The sequence below is a fragment of the Lasioglossum baleicum genome, chromosome 7, assembly GCF_051020765.1.
Source record: "Lasioglossum baleicum chromosome 7, iyLasBale1, whole genome shotgun sequence".
Classification (NCBI taxonomy): Eukaryota; Metazoa; Arthropoda; class Insecta; order Hymenoptera; family Halictidae; genus Lasioglossum; species Lasioglossum baleicum.
The window spans coordinates 17,210,266-17,237,470 of NC_134935.1; the positions used below are offsets into that span (position 1 = coordinate 17,210,266).

At 40.4% G+C, this 27,205-nt stretch overlaps 1 protein-coding gene across 1 annotated transcript; it reads right to left on the reverse strand.

Annotated features, from left to right (window-relative positions):
- Positions 1-1,436: 1,436 nt before the first annotated feature.
- Npc2b (Niemann-Pick type C-2b) lies at positions 1,437-6,871 on the reverse strand. The gene is made up of 3 exons (XM_076427061.1): positions 6,624-6,871; positions 3,211-3,518; positions 1,437-1,790 (listed from the first exon to the last, which is right to left on the reverse strand). Exons 1-3 carry the CDS (start codon positions 6,700-6,702, stop codon positions 1,707-1,709), a joined length of 471 nt encoding a protein of 156 aa, XP_076283176.1. The 5' UTR covers positions 6,703-6,871; the 3' UTR covers positions 1,437-1,706.
- Positions 6,872-27,205: the final 20,334 nt, after the last annotated feature.

The following is a 27,205-nucleotide window of genomic DNA, read 5'->3' on the forward strand; positions in this document are numbered from 1 at the left end:
AAAAGCCCACACGAACGCGGGCAATTTCCGAAAATGACCGACCACTTTCCGAGGACTTGCAGCCACCGTCGTCGTCGCGTTACGACCGAAAATCATTGTCCAGAATGTCCGCCATGAGCATCGACGTCGAACATTTACTAATTCAATGTTATTTCATCGATCCGCCGTGTTAGAAAGTTCCGAGATTGAATTTTTCCTCGGACGTAGAAGTCGCGTGATCTTTATTTTGCCGGCTGAAGTGGCTAGCGTGAACCTTTTTCTATCGTACATATTAATTTTATCGAGTTTCGCCGAGGCGTTCGTGAGTATTACTGTTCGGAGCTTAATATGCCTTTTACCGAACAATGCTTGAAATGGAGAAAAGGGATTTCCTGGTTCGAGTAGAATGAAAACTGCCATAAAGTGGATGTAGAATGACTTGATAACATGGTCTGCCATTTGAAATCTTCTTTGTGTCCCCTCAGTTCAGGCTAGATAGAGAATTAATAATGTAAAATGGAGCTTTGGAAGAGTATTAAAAGATTTATTCTTATTACTCGATTTTTTGAGCATTTTCTCTTGTGAAAAGCTTAGCGTAATAAATGAATCCTTGAACATTAGAAATTAAAAAGTTTCGGGATTAACAAAGATTAAAAATGTACCCAAATTCTGATGCAACAAAAATATACATAAAATAGGTATTATTGACGTGTGAAAATTTCTTTAAATATTTCTATCACAAATTGAGAATCCCAATTTTTTATTTTAATTTATTTTCCGCTCTTTGTACCGTCAGAGACGCCCAAGTGTTCAACAAGTTTCTTCGATCGACCACGCGCGGCAGTAGCTACCAATCACGACTGGTTTTCCACGTTATCGACAGATCTTCATACATGGATCTCTCTCGATCTCCTCCTCTCTTCAAATAAAAATTGAATACAAATATTATTACCTTGTTTTTCTATCTTTCCCTTTCGAAATCTTCTAGCGAAGTATATGTCATAATTTCATAAAAAACAATTAATGTTTTATGTAATCTTGTAAACTTAGTCATTCAAAATATGAGTTACGGTATCGCTATTTCTGGCACTGTCCACTCTATTTTCGGTGACGGGGTTATTGACCTTGTCCGTTGTGTTAATCGCCACCAAAAAAAACTTTCATTATTTCAGTAAAAACATAAAGGTCAAAAGTGAAGGCTTTGATAGATTTCTGTACCTCAAGGTTCCAGAATATCTCATTGGAGACTGTAGAAGATGAAAAAGTACGGAATCATTTGAATAAAAACGCAGCTACTTTTCCAGTTTGATTACAGTTGCTATGGAAACATTCAGAAGGAACAGAAAAAACATAAAATTTTAAAAAATACTAGAAAACAGATTGAAATTAATTAGGAAAATGGTTAAAGGACATTGGAGAACGCTGGGATGGAACAGGTCGATAAAACGAGGCTGGCGTGGGTGTAGAAAAGTTTTATTAACAATTAACATAACGGGTGACTATGCTACATACTGATTAAGCTCGACGGTAAAGCAGGCTACCGGGAAGCAGCACTGTTCGCGATAGTCGAGTTTCGCGAAGGCTCTCTTCCACGGCAACGAGGACATGGTTTGTACAAAAGGGACGCGCAGGAGAGACGCAGCTTCGTGGATTCCTGGATCCGTGTAAGTTTGTAACCTTCTCCAGGAAGAACGACCAGCTCTCTCTCTCCTCCCCTTCTCTCCCTCTCAGTTCGTAATCTTCGCGGGGACCTCGAAGCAAGCGATCGTGCTGTTGGCGTCCTTCATCGCGTAATGTATCGTCAAGGAGAGCTGCGGACAAAAATGAATTGCACCGCGTATTAATCCTTGATATCGGCAGATCGGTGAATTTTCCTCGAACACATTAATTATGGGCGTATTAACCCTTTGCATTCAAAGGGTGATTCGGAGGCGAATAACAATTCTTATAGCATCATATCGATAAAATTCAGAACATCTTACATATAAAATGGAAATATTTCAAGCCGGAAGAATAATTCGGTTTTCGAATTAAGATAGTTCCGAGTGCAAAGGGTTAAGAATGCGCACGTGTAACCATCGTGCACGATAGTGCGCGGCGACAGCTACTTTCTGCTGACCCAAGAATTGCGACACTTGCTCGGTCTAATACTTTCGATAAACTTTCGGTTATCCAGCTGATAAACCGGCGCGTGCTTTCGTCAGAAACGCACGTGTACCGGATAGGACGAATTAGAGTTGGGCAAGAATTTTATTTAAATAAAAATTTCGAATAAGCTGGGTTCAAAACCCACTTTATTAGAAATTTTTATTTATTTAAATTAAATGTTTGCCCAACTCTGGACCCAGTTGATACATTTTTCAGTTTTTCTTTTCTGCAATTTTTTGTAAAATAATTGCAAATATAGTGATTGGACCATGCAGAATTAAACTGTCTGTTCGAATATGTTCTAGGAATTTTTGAAATGGATATGTTTCCTTTCAGAATACACGCGCCGATTGGAGAGACAGATATGAGCGTAAGCGAAACGATTTTAAACTAGAATACATTGCAGATAATGCGAGTTTTGAAATATTACTGATCTTGCAATAGTACACGCAATCAGACAATTTCAGCAAAGTTTGCTGTATATTGGTTCTACCTACTACTTGTGAAATAGTGGTGAAATATAAAGTTTTCTTAACCCTTTGCACTCGAATGGCAACTCTGAGGCGCCAGTCAAAATTGCCATATCATTATTTGAAACAGTTTTTAAAATATTCAATTCTTCTGTACTCTAGAATTTGCTAAAAATTCAAATATCATAGGAGAAAACAGGTTCAATTTTATACGAATAGCGTAAAAAAGATTATATGCAATAGAAATCTTCTAGGTTGAAAGATACGTCTTGATTTCGGAATTAAAATTGCTTCGAGTCCACAGGGTTAACTTCGTTTGGATGCCTGAACTTCGTAGGAAAATCTTTTCTCAAGAAAGCTGTATGGAGACCCAAAAATTGTCAGGAAACAGTAATCTAACAACTACTCATTCGAATATAGTGCAGTCTTTGCGCGGATCTTTATACAGGTTTCCATTTCCCCAGACATTCAACTGAATGTTAAAATTTCACAGTGAAAGAGGCAATATGGAGTCATTTAGGAGTTCCAGGTGCCGAAAAAGGGGTTAATGAACAACCTAGAGGTTTATGGGTTTCTCTGACAACGACGACTATGAGTGACTTAAAGTTCTCACCGTAGGGTAGATGGGCAAGATGGCGAATTCGCGTTTGTAGACGTAGTGGGTGCCGGCCTTGAGCGTGCACGACTCGAGGTGTGTGCCATCTTCGTTGAAAATGTTGTCGCAAGCGCTGGTACCGTCAACGCCGACGAACGGCAATGGCACGTTGAGTACCTTGGCGTACACGGAGTTCTTCATATCACTGGCATCGTGGTCGACCACAAACTTCTCCTCCACCGTTGCTTTGGTCCCGCGTTTCAGCTTACACGGCGGGTTGTCGCAGCCGGATATCTTAATCAGATTGGTATCTGCTATCGGCTCTCCTGCGAAAACAGTGATCATTCTTATTTCTGACGTCGAACAACAACTATTCTTCGCGATAACAAAGAATCTTCAGAAGATTATATATTCTCGTAAAATTTCATTCTTGTCGAAAGATTCAATGAAGTTTAACAACGTCTACTTTTCCAACAGGTTTAAAAATTGATTTTTAGTGTAACGTATTCAGGAAAAAGATGCAATGAAGTTTAACAACATCTACTCTTCTAGCAGGTTTAGAAAGATGCGGAATAAACCACTATGGTTGTTTGTAAATAATTAATAACGAAGGGAGTACCGGAGATTGTGAATTATTAGGTTGGCAACTAAGTTCGAGACCTCCACGTTATCTCAAACAAAGTCGTTTATTATATATTTTTAAGCGCGATTTTAAGTATCAAACTAATCGAAAATTCAGAGCTTTCCAGTGATATACAGTATACAGTTCAAAGGGAATGGTCAATGAATGAGGTTATAATGATACAATAAAAGAACTACGAAACAAAAGGTCGCGAATTGAGTTGCCAACCAAATTAATGTCGTAATATAAAATGTAAGTAATATCGCCAAAAGAAATTAAAATTGTAAATTCGTAAAAAGTGTAGTAGCAGTTCTTCTCGATTGTCAACAACTGAAAGTGCCTGATCAGCGAACAAGTGACGCGCCAGGTTGGGTCAGAAAGAGAGAGGACAATGACCGAGCTATTGGCGGACTTTCGCTATTGATGACTCGAAACCGAAGTCGAAACTGCAGCGTTTTTACTCTCGAATCGCTGTATGCATTGTTTTAAATACACGCTCTCTTGAATCTGTTCCCACCTGTTGCAGAACATCTTGTATACACATGACACGTTGCATAATTGGGATCACTTTCAATGGATCACCTTGAGATCAACCCCAATTTATCTCTGATAAATCGTTCAGTTAACCCTTGCACGGGAATTGATTCAATTTGTCTGAAAAGTTGAATCACATGTTTGTTCTCCTTTGTTATCGATACCAGAACTACTGTGTCTGTGTGCATTGCAACTGATTTGTACTGCGTTGTCAAAATGACAGGTCAATGTTGCTTTTGAAAGGCTGAGATATAAAAGAATGTTGCGAATTAATTTTCCCCGGTAATACATTTTCAAACTTAAATGTAAATGTTTACCAAAATTCTATCATATAAATCGAGTGAACTGCATTCACTTCACAAATTTCACGCAACGGGAAATTACTCGTCCACAACAGTGTTCGTTCAGTGTTCAAAATTGAATCGATTTAACTTCCATCGTTCATTTAATAACAATGTTCCACTCGGTTACACTTTCCAGCCAACAAAACTCGCTGATTAAGAGCTCCGCATCAACACCGAACCGAAGCACCCACACCATTCATTAAAAACAATTTTACAAAATTCCTTGCAACAGTTGCCGTTCTACAAAAGCGTTCAGCGGATCGACGTACGCGAGTTTACATAATCCAAACAAATCGGAGTCTCCAGCCAGCAATTTCCACAAACGTTTAAACGAATCCGTCAGTCATGAAATAAAATGAATAAAATCTATTGTGATACCTAGAGCATGGTCGTCATTATTAGACTGCGGACTTTTATGATAAACGTGTAGTTCTACTATATTTCTGCGACCTCGCCGACTGCGCCAAACGTAGAAACCACGTTTTTATTAGCTCGCTTTATTGTCTGTCTGTTTGGTACAAATTTTGCAATTGATTTTAAACTAACTTCCCGATGAGCTAGAGACCTGAAATTTTAAACACAGCTCAGAACTGGATGACAATGCAATATTAAAACAATTTTTTTAAAAAGCCTATGTTTCTTAAATCGTAGAACTTTTTCTTAGATCAAGACTTTACAGTTTAGCAATTCACGCAAAATTGTCTGCATCTCATTTGCGAGAAAGAGAAATAAAAATATACTTTCAGTTTCAATAATGTCAATAATAACGTGAAAATGTTGTAAAAGTGCTCCGCCTCGAGTAGCACAGCTAACAGGTTAATACATTTGCAATTAATCTAATTATACTTAATCCTGACGAACACTTTCGTTGTGCAGGCTGTCTACAGTTTAATGGGAACCGCGTGTACGATCGCGCACGGAGATAAGTGAAATCGTTTCCTGCGGATATCTCGTCACTTGTAGTTTTAGCGAACCTGTACCTACGACTAGCATGATCGTAGTATAATCGAGAGGACGTTTTTTCCTAGCGGCGTGGCGGGTCGAAGGTTGTTCCGCCTCCTCGATTCTACGGGCTTCATTCAACAGCCGTCGAAAGTGAAACAGGCAGGCCTCCGTTTCAACAAGACTCGCGTGCCATTTAATTATCCCGTAATAAACATTCACGTAATCGCACGGAGAACATCTAATCCTCGGGCGAGCATTACTTCGTCATTAGAACAGTAATTGAAAGGACACGTGTCACTGGTTTTTTCAATTTATCGTCAACCTGATCGCATAAACGTGTTCATCGAGAATTATTCAATCGGATTTTTTACAGAGCTGCGATTTTCTGTGGATCGACGAGTTAAACTAGATATATTTGAGTAGAGCAGTGTATATCATGATAAAAATCGAGCGAGGTCTGAACAAACTCAGTCTCGTAACTTTTATAAAATTACATAAAGAGCTCACGTTTGCGATAAAAACCGTTTATATAAAATACAGTACAGGTGAGTCACATTCGAAGTAAGAACCGTGCAAAGTCTAAACAAATATACTGCCTTTGTGCTTATAGAGCACAAATTTACAACAAAAAATTGTAAACAGATACAGACATGTTTTTTTTTCATAGGTATAAAACATTCACCTCTCTGCTCGGCTCTGTAATCAACGTTCACAGAACAAGGTAGAAAAAAGCGTACTCTCTTTGCAACCGAGTGAAACGTTCTCCGGAAAGAAAGTCCTTTCCCTATTAATTTTCAACATTCGTCACATCGATAAAATAGGAGAAAATTTGCAATTTTCAATGACCCGTTGATTCTATCAACCTACAAAAATAAATGGCAGAAAATTTGCAATTATCAATGACCCAATCGATCCCGCAACGAATCCGAGTGTAATGAGATGTTCGTGCGATCACAGATTAATAAGTTTGACGATGGTTTACGCACCACTCCCGCACTTGTAGACTTGCGTGGCGCAGGCGACCGCGAGCAGAACCGCGAAAACGAGAATCGTTTCCCTCAGCATGGCGATATCTGTCGGTGAAAGTCTGTCGATTGCGGTGTTGTCCTCGGAGAAGATTCTGTGGGCGATGAGCTATCCTGGCTGTGTCCTCGCTCGCTCCAATCAGCTCCAAGCAGCTCCAAGCCGGACTTTCGACTGCGAGCCACCGCGGGATGCAACGTTATGGCTGGTCATTCGTCAAAGTTCGCTTTAAATGGATCCCCTGCCAAGGCGAGAGTGGCAACAAGGTGGGGATGAGGGGCAAACTGTCTGCCTTGGTGGAAAGGGAATCTGTAAATTCATGACACATACAGACCGACACATGCTCGACTATTTTTCTAAGGCATTCGCTATGTTAATTGGTGGAACGCAAATGGCGCGAATGTTGCCACCTGAAATGTTGCAGGAAGCAAGAGTATGTTGCGATGTTCTCAAATGATAGAGGACGCTCGACTTTTTAAAGATACGTGGACGGTTTTTAGTTGCTGATCTTATTTATTTACAGAAAAAGATGTTATCTTGCACTGCTATACAGTTCGCGTTGCTTTAATTTTTTAATCATGTTTGGTTATTAACTGGGCAATGATTTTATTCGAAATACTGGGTCAAGATGGATACGATGAAACCGGTCCAAGGATATTGCTTACGTGGGATGTTTATTTTCTTCAATATTGCAGAGATGATTACTTTGTTTCTGTTCTGCTACTTATCAATTTTATATCTGTTGTAAATCAAATGCATTAAAATTTAACTAATCAGCCTTTTCTACCTAGAAATTTTACAATTTTTCATATGCTTTTTACCACGTTTTTATTAACTCGCTTTCTTGTCTGTCTGTTTGTTCGGTACAAATTTTGCAATTGATTTTAAACTAACTTCCCGATGAGCTAGAGAATTGTTAAGTGTTTAAATGATTTCACGAATATTTCTCATTTCTTATGTTTTGATCACTGTGACGTCGAAGCTGTTGAGAAGTCTCGTGTACATTGTACAATAAATGATAAGAAGAATTTAACTAAAAAAGAAACTTGTACTTCAAGACCAGAAGTTATTTTGAAAAAAATTCGTAGAAATCAGTTGTTTTCACTGTCGCTACACGAGAAGCCCCCCCTTCGACCGACAAGAAACTGAAAACGTACATTTATCTCGAAAAGCTAATCACAGGTGTAATCCTATAAGGATACACTGTATCAGACACGTTACTGTCATCGCAAATTTACTGCATTGATTGGCGAGTGCGTTCGAAATTCCATCTAATCTGTTCGCCACCCCTCGCGACAGATATACACCGTTTCTTCGGTGCGCATCTGTTGACATACATTATAATTATTGCAGCCAGGGCAAGCGTACTGGTATCAATTTTCACGAAAGTACGATCGCACTGAGTGCACTCGAACCGCAGAATCGTCGCGTGCAAAAAGATAAGGTTCTATCGGTCATTCCTAATGGATCGCACGCACCAGGAAGATAGAACAGGTCCGGCTCTTTTACAGTATTCGAAGCTGACGAGGTCGTCTCCTCTCGATTCCAATAACGATTGTTTTAATTTCGATGCTCGCCTGCTCGTACAGCGATGGCCGTCGCGGCAGCTCGCATGTCCAAGCGGAAATGAAACGGACCCCGAGGAACAAAGACCAGGAAATTAACAACGCTATCATCTCGAGCCTTCCCGCAAATGAACTTTCTCTTTTTTGTCTTGCCGCTGTGACCCCTGGGTACTCTGTCGAACACCTACTCGATAACCTGCGCACGATTCAAAATCTCTGTTTTTCGACGTCACGTTTGCAAATTTGTTGTGCTGAAACCACGAGAGCCAGGCGAATTTTTCTTACGTAGAAACATTTTATACACTGTGGAGAATATAATAGTATTTTTTGTTGCTGTCACATTATATATAATTTAGTAATCTGTACGTGTTATTGAGAGAAACGCAAGAATTTTGTGTTCGAACATTTTTTCTGCTATAATCTCTGCAGACCAGAGTTGGGCATTAATAGATTAACATTTTAATCATGATTGATTGATTAATGCGTACGATTAGGAAAAGAAATCATCGAAAAATGGACGATTGGATCAATCGATTGATGAAGTTAATCGTCAATCGTTGATTAAGAAAAGAAATCATCGAAAAATCGACGATTTCCATACGTTTGTTAATTTATTTCGATAAATGAGCGACCCTTTTTCATGCAGAAACTGATTAGAAAATTTGCGAAACAGATATTGTTTCCGTTTGGGGAACTGATACACATAGCTGGTATGATTCTCGGCCCCAGCGATCGGCTCTTATCTTATCCCGGTTTGCACTGAATATTAGTCAGAATTTGAGTGCAAATGAGTGCAAATTTATGCGGTATTATCGCTGGTATTTCTTTCACACTTTGCGGTCCGTGAACGACAGTCGCAAAAGTATTTATGGATATCCTGTGCGTTCGCATGCGAACGTGCTTAACGCGTTTTTGGAACGAAAACTCGCTTTCCTATAATTAGGAGAAAGGTCTATTTTGGCCCAGTTTTGCAAAAGCTTGCTGCAATTTTTCAGAACTCGATGAAAGGTATTGCTTAAAGATTAATGAAATGAGGACAGCTTTGTTGATTGCTCGTTGTGGAACACTTAATAAGGGAAAATGGGAAAGCGAGTAGGTCGTTAGTTTATCACAGAGTAATTATTTGCAATGTGAGCACGCGGGTAAACCAAACCGAAAACTAGTCAAACCGAAAACTAGTCATCCCGAAAGTAATTATGCTCGCGCTATCGTTTCCACAGGAACGGTAAATACATGCACGACCTTCGCTCCGCTAGACCCATGCTAACGGAGTTACGAAATTTCTCTGAAATCACATAACCGTGACTACGGATATAAACACAGAGCAAAGGTACGAGCAACGCGTGATCCTACGACAAGCTAACTTACACCAACGTTATTGTTTTTTTAGGCTACTGTGCCGCTTCAAAGGTGATGTTCTTATCTATCCGGAGCAAGTATTAGTATCATAACAACCGTTATATTTTAAACGCTTCTGATTGGAATGCACGGTACGAAATTAGAACGCTTTAATACGTTCGGTGATAAATTTGAAAAAATTCCACGAAATCAAAGTTAATTAGTTAACGAGAACGATGGCTAAAAGTTGGATACCGTGATAGATACTATTACTGAACTGTAGATCTATATACAAAATAAACATTTTCGGCATCAATCTCAACTATCGAGAACCGAATAACAATTCTTTTCTTTCTTAAATAAAGTCAATTAGCTGCCAGCAAACATTTTCATTTTTACCATAAATTCATACAGTCGGTGTACAAAGTACTCGTACACATTAAAAGAACGAATTACGTTTTCAAAATTGGACCCAACAGCTTGAGTTTCTTTTCAGACGTCAGAAGGATTGGTTTACTAGCTAATGTGTAATTAATTTTTCATTTAAATTGTTATTGGTCGCAATTGAGAAGGAAATAGTAAGATAAAAAATTTAAACCTCGGGGTCTTTACTGTTCCCTTCGTAATTGCGACCAATAACAATTACAAAAAAAGATTATTTACACATTAGCTAGTAAACGAACCCTTCCCTAACCCAATTTTGAAAAATGTATTCGTTTTTAAAAGGTGTACGAATACTTTCTACGCCGACTGTAAAAACGTTATTTCTAATTTCTAATCTATCGGTGACTAACTTCTAATCGATCTTTATGCTAAATAAAAATAGTCTGCATTGATTACAAGCCACAAGAATCAAATAAAAAATTGCTTCTTCTTTTAATTATCTTAATAAGCTGAAACTAATACACCGATGTCCTTAGATCGTTTTAATACGTCCACTGCTTTAAATCGTACGTGTCTATTTTTCTCATAAATGCATAAAATCCGCAGTCTAATAATTACATACTACTATATATATTACTATGACTTTGTATTGTTAATCACACGTAGAATATTTACATTGCATGAAGGAGTGTTGAGAAATTCGCGAAAATTCGATACAGATTCGTTTCACTTGGAATCGAAAGAAATTTCCGCGAGTTTCTCGATGAAAATATAAATTCGCATAAAGATTCGCAGGTCTGGTGATACGATAGCAAAGACGGAACGTGATCGCCGATGAACGTCCCGAAGCGGCACGTTCCGCGGGCGCGATAACGGCAAAACACACGTGGTCGAGGAACTCGAAACGCGTCGCATGAAATAAGAAGTCGTCTAGAATACAAACGAGGGATTGTCAGTGACAGTAACCTTGTGGCGGAGAGGAGGAATTCCTTGCGAGTCAATGACGATGCTCGGCGTCTTTCTCGCTCTTGTTTCTCCATCATCAAATCGTGTATCCGAGATTCGAGATCCAAAGGGCGAATAAAAACGAATTTTTATTTTTACGACTTTATGAGAACAATGGAAGAAGATAAGAAGAAGTACCTTGAGCAATTTTTTAACAATTGTATAATACAATGACATTGAAAGAGGTACCATTTTGGTCGTTGATATATGGCAAAATTCAAGGAATAAACACCTCGATCATGTTTTTATAATTGTTCAAAGATATTAACAGATTTACAATTTTACGACCTGTAAGTTGACAGACCAGTTTGCAAAACTGATGGAAAATTTACGCTTGCAACTTCCATAACTAAACGATTTAGCATAAATTCAGGTTTCGACGTGAATCGCTTGAACAGAATGTAAAGAATGACTATCCCAAGCAATTTTTAAATAATTTGCAAGAACGATGTTGCTGCCAGAGTAGACTGATATGTCAGCGTTTAACCAGTCATTTGCATTTCAACAGCGAAGTCTCGTCGGTGTAGCGCGGCTCTGAGAAAGGATTCGGCCGGATCATCCAAAAAATGATGTTACCCTTCTCTGATAGGCAGCAAAATCTCGTTAGACAAGGTACAGGCCTCTACAGATGTCTTAAAAATTTGCTGACTGAATACGGATTAAAGAGAGGTCTGTTGACAAGTACGACGCCGCAGTTTTTCGTTAACCAAACGCCGGATGATGATGCAGAAATTTAATTGCAAGCCGCCGTTTATTCGACTGGCGATCAACAAGTTAATCGAATGATTGCGCCGGTCCTGGATCGAATTAAAAATGCGTTGCAAGCCTCTCGGACGAAGCCAATTTAAGCGCAATTTAAACAAAATTCAGACGGATGCTGCGACTGGGACTTCGGCTGCGACTGCATCCGCGAGAGTCCGGCTTCTGTGTGTACATAAGAATCAGGGTATGACGAACCTTTCTTGGAAACGCGCCGCCACTAGAAAAGAAAAAACGCGGCTGATCATAAATATAATTATTCATCCAGCTCACGAAACGAGACGACGTTTTGCTAGTCTCAGCGCGTACCATATCTCCCGGCGAGAAGTAATTCCGCAGTCGATTTCCTTGACGCTACGCTTCCGTACGCGATCTCTTCTTCTTCTTCTTCGTCTTCTTTTTCTTCTTCTTATCCGTTCAACGTAATTACACACGCGACGTCTTATCCCGGTACATCGAACGCGACGAGCAAATGAAAAAAAAAAAGGTCAGACACTCCTTGCGAACGCGTGACGTGCCTCACGGCTATTATTCACTCGCTGGGAATTATCGAGATGCATAATCGACCCGATCATAATTCCACACTGTCGTCGATTGTTCCTCGAAATGGTCAAGATTGCGGTGATTCACCTATTTATCTAGCGGAGTTTGTCTTATTTTATCGGCTTCGAACGGTTCGAGGAAAAACGAGAATCTTTGAACTGTGGAGACAGTAAATATTTTCTACTAAAAGAATGTATGGATTGAAAGTAAAATGAGGAAATATTTCCAGTAAATAACGAAATAATATTTAAAAATATTGTCTGTTGAGATAAACCAAACAAAACGACATACATATTATTTTAACCATTATTTTTCAAATAGTTTATATGGGTAATGCCCGAGTCTGGTAAAGATGTTACGGTAAATGCAATACGTTTGCTCTTCAATCATTTCTGCACAACTGACAAATGTAAAACTGCTATTTGTGCTATCATTTTGTCCCGCTTGTGGGCCCCAATATTTACGTTTACATTTCGAAAATTCTATTGAAGTAAATATGGTGGATGATATTCAGTACATTGTACGTACTGGCATGTCATAATATGTTGACATATTAAAAAATATTCATTTTCTTCCGTTTAATGTACCAAATGAGGAAAAATAGTTGATGCTATCTTTTTGTCCCGGTGTGTACAAGAATTTATCAGAGACATTAATGATAGAACACTCCCAGATAGACCAGATTGAAGCGATTACGCCTGTTGAACGTTTTTGTGCTCATAAATCTGGTATTTTGCCACAGTGGGAGAACGTTAAACATTGGTTAATAACAGAAAGTCTCTTCAGAAAAACAAACTGGATTCCCTGCGATGATCTAGCAGGTTTCCTGGATCTCGGTTGAGAATCGAACGCTTCGTCGTTGATCGAACGAAGAATGCACAACCGGATCCTGCAAGGTCTCTCTTTCTCCGTGCAGCATCGCTGATGGCAATTATCTCATCCCGACTAATTAGAACACCGTCTACGAGTATAACTCGATTCGAACGGCGAAGCAACTGCGTCTTAATTTTCCGCGAAACTTCGATCTCTCCTCGAAGACGCGTCTTCTTTCGGTAGGTCGGAAAACGACGAATGGAAAGCGAGTTCCGAGCCGGCAAACTCGATTAGCCGACGAAGTTTTTCGCGCACTTGGATCGAATTATCAAACGAATGAGTGGCGCGTTTGAACACGGCAACCGTGTTATTTTCTCGTTATGCATACTGATAAGATATCGGTTTCGTTACAATAACTGGCGGACCACCAACGTAGAAATCTGTTTAGGTGAAACACACGATCATCCAACGTGGTAAGACTGTGCTCAGTTGTCGGAGCTTATGCTGCGCCGATAATCATTTATTGATTTTCGAATGAAACGTATCCTTTATTGGAAATTCTTTCGAGTTTATGTTCACAGATTTAAGATCCTTACAGACCTTGTAAGCAATCAGAGACTTAAGATCCGCACACATATTGCATGCGATGCATTTTCCTGTCTACGGTTCTGAATTACCGACTCTGTAGAAAATTCTCTGGTTACAGACGAGATACTATCACCAGCGACGAGATACTATTAAAGACTGCCAGCCCCTGTGTTATTCAGCGGGACCGGTAACCGATCGCGACGGGCGCGGGGATAACGTGGAACTTACAGTGATCTGAAATACCACATCGCTAAAAGTTCTACCAACGACGAGATACTCGTCAAATAGAAGAAGAATGATATAGTATTTACCCATTCTGTAATTGCCTTATAATACTATCACCGACGAAATACTATCCCGTCTCTTTACCTAAATAGAACCAGACGATATATGACATTGTTCACGCCCGGGGCAAATCAGCTTGGATAATACATATATTTTGATCTGAAGGAAGGTAAAATTGCAAAATGTTGTGAAAGACAATAGGTATAGGAATAGAATTTATTGAAAAATCAACATATTTATTAAATGTGCAGCTATTAGCTCGATATTATCCTTTATTCATAAGACACTAAAAGTTCTTACAAATAAAGGATAATACCGATTGCCCAGGTCTCACCACGAGGAGGTTGCTGCACGAGAGACCCGAAAGGGAGTCAGAACGAATGCAATATTCCTTCTGCCTCCCTTTCTTACAACGACGGACTTATACTTATATACAGACTTATAGAGCGTAAGAGAAAACCGAAATATTCGGGTGACACGAACTCCCATAAGGCTGACAGTCTAGTACGATAGCCGGACTCTATCGAAATGGAACGGTCAGCTAGTAAACTAGTACATGACGTTGCAACACACAATTTCACAACGCATTATCACAGACGAGGTCTGTGCTAAAATGCTTGATAATATCGTCGGTGGCAAAGGTAGAAAACGTTATGTCTGTAAGGTAGAAAATGACACTAAAATGAAAGGAAATTTTTTTTCGAGTCGCTGAACATCCCTTGAGGATCCCTTAATCTAAAGAAACATGTTTTTAGCGCAATTTGATTTTTACTGACTTTTGGAAGTTTACCCGCATACACTTACTCTCCGAAGGTATCGTTTCTGTACCAGTTTGAGCATTTTACCACTCGGAAGACTGGCGCTAAATTCCGATATCACAAAGCAAATAAGTCTTGCCAAAATTTAAGCGATACCCTAGGAGAAAAGAGGAACGAATCATTCGTACCAAATTCCTTTCCTACTTTCTCGATATAAATTCATGAAAATGTCTTTGTCCGCTATTTTGCCGAAATGCTGCCTCAAGTTCGAATGTATTTAAGTACCAATTCTTTTATATTCGATTTATTTTTGTGTTCTGGAACTATCGATTTGTAGAAGTGCTCTTCCTTAACAAATAACTATTGAATTTCAAGAGATGGTGCTACATGTCCTGCAATTGTGACCCCTTCATCTCTAAACAGATTGATTCAAATTTATTCAAATTATCACCGCTTAGATTACAATGTTTCATTACTAATTTCAATTATTGATTCCACACGGTCCTCAATTTTAAGTAGTGTGAATATTTCGCTACCCTCCCCATTAATTTTATGTCAAATTCCATTAAGTTGCGTGTGTAAGTCATTTTCAGAACTCGAGCCCACAAGTTCCGCGATTTTTCCAATCGAAGAAACAACAATTATATTTATTTTCGAACATGGAAGATTGTCATTTTAATTATCAAGTCTGAAATTTGATTGTTACGAATTTCTCTCGAAAAGGATAACCCCAAACAGCATCTGATTCGACGATAATAAAATCGACAGAGATCGACATAACAGCAGTCCGGAGCAAAATTCGAAACAAGAAGCATTCCCACGTCTCCTAACGCTTGCGCGTACGTTCCAAGATCCATCTCTAGAAGAGACGTATGTTCATCACTGAATAATAAAACTAAGCTCGCGCACGGAGTTTCGATTTTATTCCCGCGTCAGTCCCGGAAGCTTTTCGAACGAGCCGGTGCACATTGTTCACAAAATCGTCGTAAATCCCGCGAGGCTTAATGCCTCGCGACACAATTTCTCCGTAGCAGAGTGGTCCATCCTCGTCGACAGCCGGAAACGTGCATCCGACACCAAAAAGGTATCTAGGCCGCGCCAGTATCAGCGGATCCGTAGCAAAGAAAAAATCCTTCGCTCTAAAAGCTTTTTAAGAACTCTCTGACGCACGTCGACGGTGGAACACGTTAACGTAAGAAACGCGGATCTTGGCGGGAAGACAGCCTACAGATCTCTCGCGATCAGAGTATATCTTTATGTCTGTATATTTGTATGTGTATACTGTATACTGTATATGTATATATCTGTATATCTTTATCTCTGAGCCACGATCTTGAGATCACAGTAGGATTCCAAATTCTCAATCTTTGGGTCGCAATCCTGCGGTCACGGCGGGGTTTCAGATTACAGATCGCTGAATTACAATATTGCGGTCATAATAGGAATTCAGGTCTGTAAATTGCGATCTTGCGGTCACGGAATCTGTGATCGATCTTCTGATCACGGTGAGTCATCAGACTGGAGATTTCTTGAATCAGAAACAGTCGATTTTGCCTTATCAAAAACCAAGATCACGATTCTGTGGTCACAACAGAATTTCAGATTCTTGGATTACTATGTTCGGCTGACGATGGGATCTCAGACTGCAGATTTCTGGATCGTGAACTCGGTAGGATATCAAACCTCAATCCTTCGGATCGCAATCTTGCGGTCAAGGATCCCGAAGCTGGAAGAACGTTCGCTTCTCGAACGGATCGTTTCAATCAAAGGGAAAAGCAATTTCGGATCGATGAAAAGTGCATCGACTGCAACATCGTGTCGCTTTCATCGCGCGAGATGATCTATTACATCGTGGAAGCGCGAAGCGATGGCGAGGCGATCCGAAGCGACCAAACTGTCCAAGTATTCGGCAAGCGTCGAACGATTCGCGGTTTGCAGTTGTAGCAGCGGGCCGAGATCTATTTTCGAACAGGATGTATTTATAACGAACCTTACCTTTCGAGGGTCGAACCACGTGCCGGCACTCGCGTAAATGGAATTGCGAGACCGTCGTCGTCGTCGTCTCGACTCAACCTCCTTTCGAACCGATAACCGGGGATCCAAGACGAATAATGTGCATCCACTAAATCCAACGGACCGGACATCAATTCCACGGAATCGCCTCGAAGTCGACAAAGCGCCGATTTCTTCTCGGTTCATCGAGGAATGCGGCTTGATGTCCGTATCGAGGGAAATCGATCGCCGTTATCCTTTATCTCTATGGCCAACAGGAAACTTTCGAACTTAAGGACTTCCACATATAGATGGATTTCAGAAGGTTTTAAACATTGTTTTCAAGGAAAGAATCGCTGCTTGTCACTGCAACTGACGTATGGTCTCAAAGCAGAGTTGGGCAGAAATTTAATCAACGATTGACGACTAAATTTCTACTTCAATCGTTAATCGCAATTAACGCTTTACCTACCGGAAGCCTATTAATAGGATTTTCGATAATTGATTAATTATTAACACTGCTTCAATTTCGAGATGAAATACGTAAACAGAACTGTGAAACATCCATACGCTATTTTCGACTCATTCATGTTTGTGCCGTTTCGACTTCCCACTACTGACTTACATTTTGATTTTAAATGTAAAATTTAAATATTCTTTAGCTCCGTTTAAGCAAACTGCAGTAATCGAGAACGTTGAAAAGCAGTGATAAAGGGACTCGAAAACAACGGCGCAATAATTTCTGCGAACTTATTAAGAACGCGAGTAATGGAGATTGCGATCCGGTTTAAATCCCTTCATTCGTGTCGCGAGACTTTTTCCCGAAGCGGGGAGAATAAATGAATTTCTGAACAGTTTCTGTATTATCAACGATTGCACCGGGGCGGCACTTCGGGCTTTTTCACGCGGACAAGTGCACTCGAAACCGCGGAAAACTCGCGTCGTAAATAGCAATACGCGTGATTTAGTTTTATCTCGGACCGGGGGCCGCGACATAGCTCATTCTAATAGCCGCGACCCGCGATTCGCAGTTCGACGACATAAATTCGCCGAATCCACTCTGGACGCTTTAACTTGCGGTTAATATTTACGCGGTCGACTTCGCTGGACCGCTTTACGAGCCGGTGCTCTCGTTGATCACGCTTATTATCGAGCGATGTGTGAAAGCTCACCTCTATACGGTCTATCGCGCACCTTTGTACCACCAAACTATATGGTACCTTACAAGAACCTTTCCAAAGAATAAGTGTTAACCCTTCCGGTGAAGAACATTGATTTATCGTCGTTTTTCTTGTTAAAAAAAAATGTTGCACCTTGCCAATTGTCTTAGTCGGTTACCCAAATGACTAAATCACAGTTAACCCCTTGCCCTACGATTTATTTTATGGTTTCAGTGATTAGAACTTTTTTGCAGATCGTAATTTCCCAGAAAAGGAGAAAACTTATGTCTATTGTATGCCTATATGTTGTCCAATAGATGTACATCAACAAAACCACAATGGAATTTTATTTCGTTTATAGGAAATTATTGACATACGTTGAAGTGTACTTCTCCTCTTAACTTGAACATAATCTGAGAATATTATTAAATCTTTCTGAAACTTTTACTGTTTTGTTTCTCCATTTAACGAGAGAATGCAGGGTAATGGGAGCAAAGATCAGGATCGAGGATGTAGTGAGCGGGAGGAAAGATAGAAATGTCGAAGAGTGGTTGGAGAAGTTGAGTAGAAAGAGAGAACAGAGAGCGTAAATACACCAAAGAATATATCAAACCAGAAACAAATGTTAGGGAATAGGAAAGAATGCAATAATTAGGTTAGTAATAATTAGGACAAGAGCAGAGTAGATCAGGAATGAGTGAGACAAAGAAAAATAGTGAGAGGAGGTATGGTAAAGTTAGATTAATGTAAACCAAGTCACATTTCTTATCGTTAGCTGCAAGGCTGAAATAAAGCGAATACATACTGTTTTGTTTCTCGCTTAACCACGTCTGCATAAAACCAGCAGTCGCTATCAGAAACGTTCGTCTCGACAGATCGATATAACATTCCCGCTTCACACTGTAGAAAAACCGGTTCAATTCGAAAGTTGAAAAATGGACTTTTGGCAACGGAATGCTTTCAAGAGAGCCCACAAGCAACGGTGTCGCAAGGCGTCAGCCGTATCTTTTTCCCGGCGTAGATGCAAGAAGCTCGTAAATAAACGCGCTTCAGCTTCGCTCCTCGACGAGACGCGATATCGACGAGGAAATCCAACGGTGGGGAAGCTAATTCGCCGGAACCGAGTTCGAATTCCTGTCCCGCAAAAAACTGGACCACCGTCTAGCTTGCCGCGCTGGCACCATGGGAAAATTGAATTTCGATAGGCGCGAGACGCGGGAATTAAACGGGACGCTAATGAGCAAGCGTGCGGAGGACGCGTCTTCTGTCGGTCTCGTGGAATATCCGAAAGGAACCTCGTGGGAAAATTGGGAAAATGCCACACGGATTCCTGCTGAATCGACCGGGAATAATTTTCGAGTCAGAAAATGGAACGATCGAGATTATTTAACCTTTTTATTAGAAATGAACATAACAGCTACGTCAAATTATTCTGGGTCCCATCGCACTCTGGTATTCAGAACAATGAGGACGCGGACAAAAGCTCCATTCACAGATTTATATGAAAAATATAAGAAACAGGACAAAGAAAATCTACTGAAATCACCAAGAAGCAAGGTCTATTTAAGGGCGAAAAGTATTTCTAAAACTTTTTTCGCGACAGGTCCCTACCCTGGATTGATTGGGCCCTCAATGAAAATTAAAAATATCTCTTTTGTAGATCTATGTTAGTTATACACATGGTGAAAATTTCATCGAAATCGGTTGACGCAGAAACAGATCAAAAGTCGTGTAAAACTACGATTTTTACCATTTTTAACCGATTGTAAGTATTGTAACTCGTGTGTATGTTAATCAATTTCGATGAAGTTTTCAGCATGTCTATAACTATAACGTATATCTACAAAACATATATTTTAAATTTTCTTTAAGAGCTCAAATAAGAAAGTTTGAAAAAAAGGCTCTTTTTTATTTCTGCATGCAACCTTGTAAATTGTAACACCATACTGTAACATTGTAACAACAAATTGTAAAGCGAAATGGACCCATTTAAAGGTCTGAAGAGCTTCAATAAAAAAAACACGAGTTATTTATCTCCCATTTTAACCCTTTGATTGGGTGATTTACCAACTATGAATACATTCAATATATTATTTACCGGGGTATGCAACCCTGTAAAACAAAGATTTTTTTAGAGAACATTGAGCTACATTTTAGCTTCATTTTCGTATTTTTATATTACATAAAGTTACAACGTGGTGGACTGACAATATATTTCGGAAAATATACCGAAGAAAGTTCAATTTTTCAATGAAAATAGTCTCCCAAGACAATGTAGAAGAAGGATTCCAGCGATTTTTCAAATGGCTCGCCGTGTGGTGGGTCGGAAAGGGCTTCTTTGACCCTGTGTCCAGCCGGCATTAAATCATGTACGGCGTTTCCAGCGTGGCCTGACGGAAATAGCGTTATGGCCTACGCAAGAAGAAACGTTGCGAGATGGGGGATGATAGGGAGGGGCTCTTTGGAGGAGCAAAGCCAGTGGATACAGAGTACAGAGGAGAACCAGCGACGGCCGTGAGAAGAGGAGGGTATCCTCGCGGAGAAGAGGAATCGGTCGAGAAAAAAGAATTCCTTGCGAGAGGGGAAAGTAACAGGAGGAAAAGCGGTCGAGACGAACGAGAAGCGCCGAGAAAACCGAGGAAACCGACTAAGGGTGCGATCCCACTAAATGCGATTTTCCATGGAAATTACACAGACGTTACAATTCTTTGCGTTCGCCTCGCAACACAATTTCAACGAATTTTAAGATATTCAGGAGTATGATGTTCAATCAGCTTTGATGGCCTGCATCTTGGTAACCAATGGACATATTCAAAAAATCCATGCTGCGTTTAATGTAGTAAAACGAAGCTGCTTAGATGTGCAACTACAGTGCTTCTGAACCAATGCGTCGCGGCAAAAATGCATTAAAAACACATTGAGGCAAGTAACGAGGAAAATTTCAACGTTGCGAAAATTGAATTTTTGGAGTGTTTCTGGAAAAAACACACCACCGTGCGCTTCAAAACCAATACGTTGCGACGGAAATGGTTCAGATGCAGTTAAAACGCGTTGAAATAAGCAACGGCAAGCAGCGTGAGTCTGACGCGATCGGAAACTGCAGCCTGCAGAACTGTAGCATGAAGCTCGCACTCGGAACGAACGGATCGGCGAGAGGTGCGGCAGGAAAGTGGCGAACCGGGAGGATCGCGAGACTCCGAGAGCATCGAGGAGGGTTGCTCCTTTTCTAACGGGACAGGTGCATGCCTCTATTTCGGCGAACCCGATGGGAAATGTTTTGTCCGACCTGGAATAAAATCGCGGCATTCCTCCGCTCCGGTCCGCTTCTGTTCAGCCCTCAGCCTCTGCTCCTTTTAGTCTGTTCGGATCCCTGTTTAGCTCGGCAGCAAGCGGGAATTGCGGCCCGCGAACATCAGCCTGCTTGCAACCGAGGAGCAAAGCTCACCTCCCTTCTTCCTCGGACAACGATGCAATTGCATAATATTTCCTTTTGATATCTTCACAGTCTCTTTTCTCCGAATGCTCTCAGTTCCGCGTCTACCTGACGATAACGATTCCACAACTATGCCACTCGCGATTCTTTCACATTCCTCGCGTTGTTCCAATCACTCGGGCCATTAGCGACGCGCCATACAAACGCTTGCATCCTAGGAGAAAGCGTGGTTCTATTGGAATAGAACAAATACAGTACAATACAATAGAACGAAGAACCAAATACATTTGTTTGTTGCATGTGAAATGATATTCAATTGACAGTGACATCCAACAGCTTTTTTCCTAGACGAACTTCGTGATCAACGAATTTCAAGTTTCTTGATTACAGTATAAGTTAAATTTTGTGGTTATTCACGCTCTAATTTTCAAGATTGTCAGCTTTGTTCTGCATCTCATTTTATTCATTTTTATTATAAATGCGTACAATCGAGATTTTTTCACGACTTCTTAATTACAAATTTCTTCTTAATTAAAACTTTTAGATATGCCTCATGTATGATAGGATGCTTCATGCAAAATTAATATTTTCTATTTGGATCTCAACAAACTGCAGTAAAATGTAATTCTTAATTATGTAATATTTTATGTTATTATATACATATTTATTATATAATTCAAACAGTGAAGTCATAACAAGAATTCAAAAATATTGTATTACTTGCAGCCTATTAGGAATATTAAAAAAGAAAAGAATTTCTTTTTACCTTTTATCAAAATTATATTACATAATTACATAATTATATTATATATAATTCTTGTATAATAAATAAATAATTATATATAATAGTTCTTATAATAAAGAAATTCTTTTCATTTTTAATATTTCTAATAGGCTGCAAGTAATACAACATTTTTGAATTCTTATTATGACTTCACTGTTTGAATGCATATATGTATAATATTGTTGTTAAACGTTCCCCAAATGTTCCCGTCTTTCATAATTTCTCCTATATTATCGTTAGACACTGGAGAAATTTGTATTTGTCAGAACTTAACGAGCTAGACGCAATTTTCGCGATTCTCCTTTTCCTGTTCGCAATTTTTACACGCCGTTATTAAATATTCCATAGCACCAGGTTCCCGGATCGTAGAAAGATGGTCCCTGTTAGGCTCGAGGCTGCTTATTAATTCTGCTTCGCTCGACGAGGACTCGGTTCGTCGCGGACGGTAATGAATTCCTCGCCGATGCGTTCAATTTAGCGACGGTGACGAGACACGTAGCTAGAACGCGAAAAGAATGCCAATATCTTCTCGTAAAAACTCGAAGAATTCGGGAACGCCGAATTCTTGGCGCCTGCACGTCCGACGGAGAACACCGCGTCCCGGCATTCGTGCTACGCCTCTCTCTCTCTTCTATTTTTTCCTCTTTTATCTTCTACTCTCTTTCATTTTCTTGTCTTTCGTTTGTCGTTTCACCGTCGTTTCTAGTTCCCGCGCAATCGTTTCTAGTCGCGCGGATACGCGAGCGTAATTACGAACATCATAAGCTCAGAAAGAATGGACAAATTACCCTGCTGACATCTGACAGCGCAAAAGCAGTTGTACAATTTGTAGAAAAATTGTTGAATTCACAACAAAGATTCGCAAATATTGAGTCACTTCTTAGTTTAAGTTAATGAGGTATAAGATCCGGGAAAGTTACTGTAATTTTCGCAATTGCCAATATTTCTTAATAAAAAAAATGGCCAAATATGTTTCAAAATATACTTTTTCGGGCACGACAGGTTTCATTGTAAAAGGTTCACACTCTTCGTAATGAAAAATTCGCTAAGTACAACTTTGTAAGTCCCTCGAACAACAGAGAAATATTGGTTCTGCAGAGGCCGCGGGATGTCTACTATATCTTCAGCAAACTCCAGCATCTTGCAATAAAAAAATTAGCAGGCAAGCATGAAAACACAGCCTGCCGCACGCAAAAAGATTTACCGCTCAAACATCGCGAGTTCCGCAAAGAAAAATACACAGAGCACGGAAAAATCCGCTTCCTGACGTGCTGTAAGCACGACAGGAGCGTGTAACGCCGTTCGAATGTAATCTATTCGAACGCTGCGAGCGTCCCTAGCGAAACAAATGGAACAGTCGGCATCCAAGGGTTCCCGGGATAATCTCGGAAAAGCGGGATAAATAACCAGACGGCCCGTAGACCGAACAGTTTACACGTTTATATTTGGCTACCGATGCATTCTGCGATATTCCCGCGGGTTTTGCGAGACAGAGAAAGGGAGAGAGAGAGAGAGAGAGAGAGAGAAAGTGCGAGTGTCTGCGAGAAGATGCGTCATCAGTTCGCGAGGCTTTATCGCGCGCGCCACAAGCGGAAGTTCGCGAGGACGTTTTTCCGAGTTTTGGCTGGTGGCACACTAACGAAATTCAGCCGGGGTGTAACGACGCTCGACAAGGCCGCTATTACGCGAAATTCTGAGCTACGACCTTCGCGCGATCACTGTGGTGTAGGTCTAACTGCTTCCAGGAACGGGCCGACAACTGCCGACCCAGATACTCAGCATTCGCGAAAACCGTCTCGAATTTTGCGAATCCGCTCGCCAGAAAACAGGAATCGCCGAGGAAATGATTAGTTTGCTTATAACACACGGTCGTTCTTTGATGCTGGCTCTTACAGGAAAATTGGTATGCATTTGTCTTAATAATTGCTGAACATCCGTTCACGGAAAAACAGAATAAAAGGCAAGTATACTCACGAAGAGGGTAATATTATTATGATAATGGGCCTCGACGTTCCCGGCTCGACGTTCTTCGTTTTTGGTTCTTGAACGGGGACAAAGCACAAGCGGAGACGAAGCATTCCCATGGGACTCGGTCATGTGACGTTTTTAAAGCGTTCAGAGTCGACTCTCTGTCAAACGAAAGTTTATCATACAGCGATGTTTTTTTTAAAGCCCAAACACATTGCTCTATTTAGGTAATCCTGTGAACGAACGTGCAGTTGCGTAAACAAAATCGTCAAGTTGAAAGCGCGACTAATTGTTTTAATCATTCGTTTCACCGTTGGCAGCGTTCTCTTGCAAAAGAAAGTTTGAACGAGCTTATTTTGTTGCGGTACAGCTCTCGCTTCTGCTCTCTGTTCTGTTTGCTACCCTGAGCCTGCAACAATAATTGTTTGAAACGTTCATTTTAACGTGGGCTGGAACTGTCACAACGAAGGAGAATAATTTTTTTAAAAATCGTCTAGAGGAGTTGAAAATTTTTGATAAGTTGGATTTGATAAGTTTGGCCTGCATGACAAATTTTAAAAGTATTATATAATTAGTATTAAGTTATATTAATATTATTTTAAAAAAAAATCATCGTCAACTGTTTCTAGCTCACCGAAGCGATTAACCAATTTTCGTTGTAATTCTATCCGCAGATCCGACGAATTGCAATTTCCCCAAAATTTGATTTAGCAATCATTCTAGTTTCTAAACAAATTTCAAGTCGCCCGGTCTAGTTCTGAAAAAGTTGTTCTCAAAGCGATTATCACAGTGGATCGCGCGCCCGCTAACTAATACAGTGATTGCTCTGCCGAAGACTATAACGTGTTCTGTGCAGACTTTCGAACGGTCCAGGCTTCATCGCAGCGGGGTAAAATCAATTTTGGCCTTGCGCAGCTTCGGGCTGGCTGCGTATGAATTTCGAAAGCGCTTAAATAAAGAAGGCACCGCGCTCGCGACGATAAACGGAGGCGGCGATGAATAAAACAGAACCGTTCCCCGACGAACACTTTGTTCGAGAGGTTGTCGCAGCGGCTTCGCGGTTCTTAATGCATCGATAAATCTCGAATGCCGCCGGTTCGTTCGTTCATTCGTTTGTTGGTCTCGCCGTGGTGAACACGTGTGCACAAGTCGCTCGATCCCGTCACACGTTTCTCGCTCGCTTAGGCTGCAGACGCCTAAGCACCGCGCCACTGTGAACACACATACTACTCGTCGCCGAAATTAGAATCGTCTTTTCATCGATTTCATTCCATGGAAATCTCCCTCGTGCAATTCAGCCATCTGCTGGATAATTTTTCCGATTTCTTTTCCGATACACTAACGTTTTTTTATTTTCTTTGAACCAATACACCGTAGCAATTAATTAAGCAAATTAAAATTGTCTTTTCATCGATTTCTTTCCACAGAAATCTTTCTCGTGCAATTTAAGCATCCTCCTGATAATTTCTTCTGATTTTTGTTTTGATACAGCAACATTCTAAAATTTTCTTTGAACCAATGCACTTAACCCTTACAGAAATTACTCATGTCTTCTTCGAGTAATTTCAATGCAAGAGATTACATAAATTAAAATATTTAAACGGTTGAATTGTATCGATGCAAATTGCAATTGGTACAAATATTTTCTCCTTTCCAGAAGAGCAAGTTGCTGACTAAATTTACGAGCAGGGTTAATACGGAAACGTCAACGATTTGATGAAGAGATTCTGTTGGGCAACTTCGTTCAGGAAGTCTACTCAACTTTCAAGGCAAAACGAACCACCGTGGGACGACTGTCGAGCAATCTAGCTGTTTTTCTTCGGGCAGCTCTCTGTCAGCGGATGGTATCGGTCCGAAATGGTATCGCGTGACACGAATCTGTCAATCTAGACACGAGAGTGACTCGTCTGGAAAGCAAAAGTTTTCGTCGTCCGGCACGCTCCGCAAGAAAATCAAGAAATATTGCCTGGGTAATCGACGAGGATTCTCGGTGGGATTGGACTCTCTGACATGAACACGAGACTGAGAAAATGCAATTCTGGCGAAGAGATAAAATGCAAATATTTGGTCATCGCATAAGTCTGTTTCTTATCGCACGTCCCGCGCGGGCACCGTGTTTTGTTTAGGCAATCGTCTCACGGATTTCTCTCGTCAGTCTAAAATGTACATTCGAAATATTTCAAACGACGTTTAGCATTTAAGGAAAATCACAAACTGAGCTCCTAGAAAATTTCTTGTGTACGCCGCATGAATTTCAAAAAGGTAAGCAAGCAGAAGACGATGTCACATTAATAAGGGTGGTACTTTTCGAAATATAAGTAGATTTTAAATAATTGTGTTAAATTTTATTGCATAAAATTTTAGTTAATTCTTCTGTATCATTAGTAAATTTCATGTCATATGTATTTCTTAGATTTATGTCAAAAAAATATCATGTTTAATTTGTATAATAACTGCATTTATATTTAATTGCATTAATATTTCGTATTTCGTTGATTCTTGAAAATTAGTTTTCTTTTACTTCCTTTTACTTGCCTGTGTTTCGAGCAAAAATTCGAATGAATTACGAATCAGATTTTAGGAGGAAATATGAAGCTGGAACGCTGCGAGATTCTTCACGATGTTCGTGATTTTCATTTCGGAAACGCGGCAATTTGTTCGTAGACGAAGCGGCTAACTAATCGTCGGTCACGGCTGCGAAAGCTGCGACCCCTGTCCTGTTTCGAGACCGCGAGGTCTCTAGGGTGTTAACGAATGTTTCCTATTAAACGAAACCACACGGGCCGCTTGCAATAATTAGCAGCGGCGGACTGTATGATTCCATATGGGGCATCGTTCTGGGATTTCTGACGATTCATAGAGAGAGATAGAGATATAGAGAAAGAGAGAGAGAGAGAGAGGGGGGGAGGGCGCCGCCTAACCCAGAGAGACCTCGAATGCTCGAAGGGTGCCGGAAAAGCCTCGGTTCTCGTGAATCATGGTGGCCACGCGAAAACACCATAAAAATAATATGGTTGTGTCACGATAGGCCAAGCGTGACTCATCCTCCCACACGGCTCGCTGGAACAGTCGATCTTACTTCTCGAGACTCGATCGATAAGCCATGGGGGCCATGGACTAGGGTGCCCCATCGACTGGGGTGCGCCTACCAATCACTCACGTGGAACGCG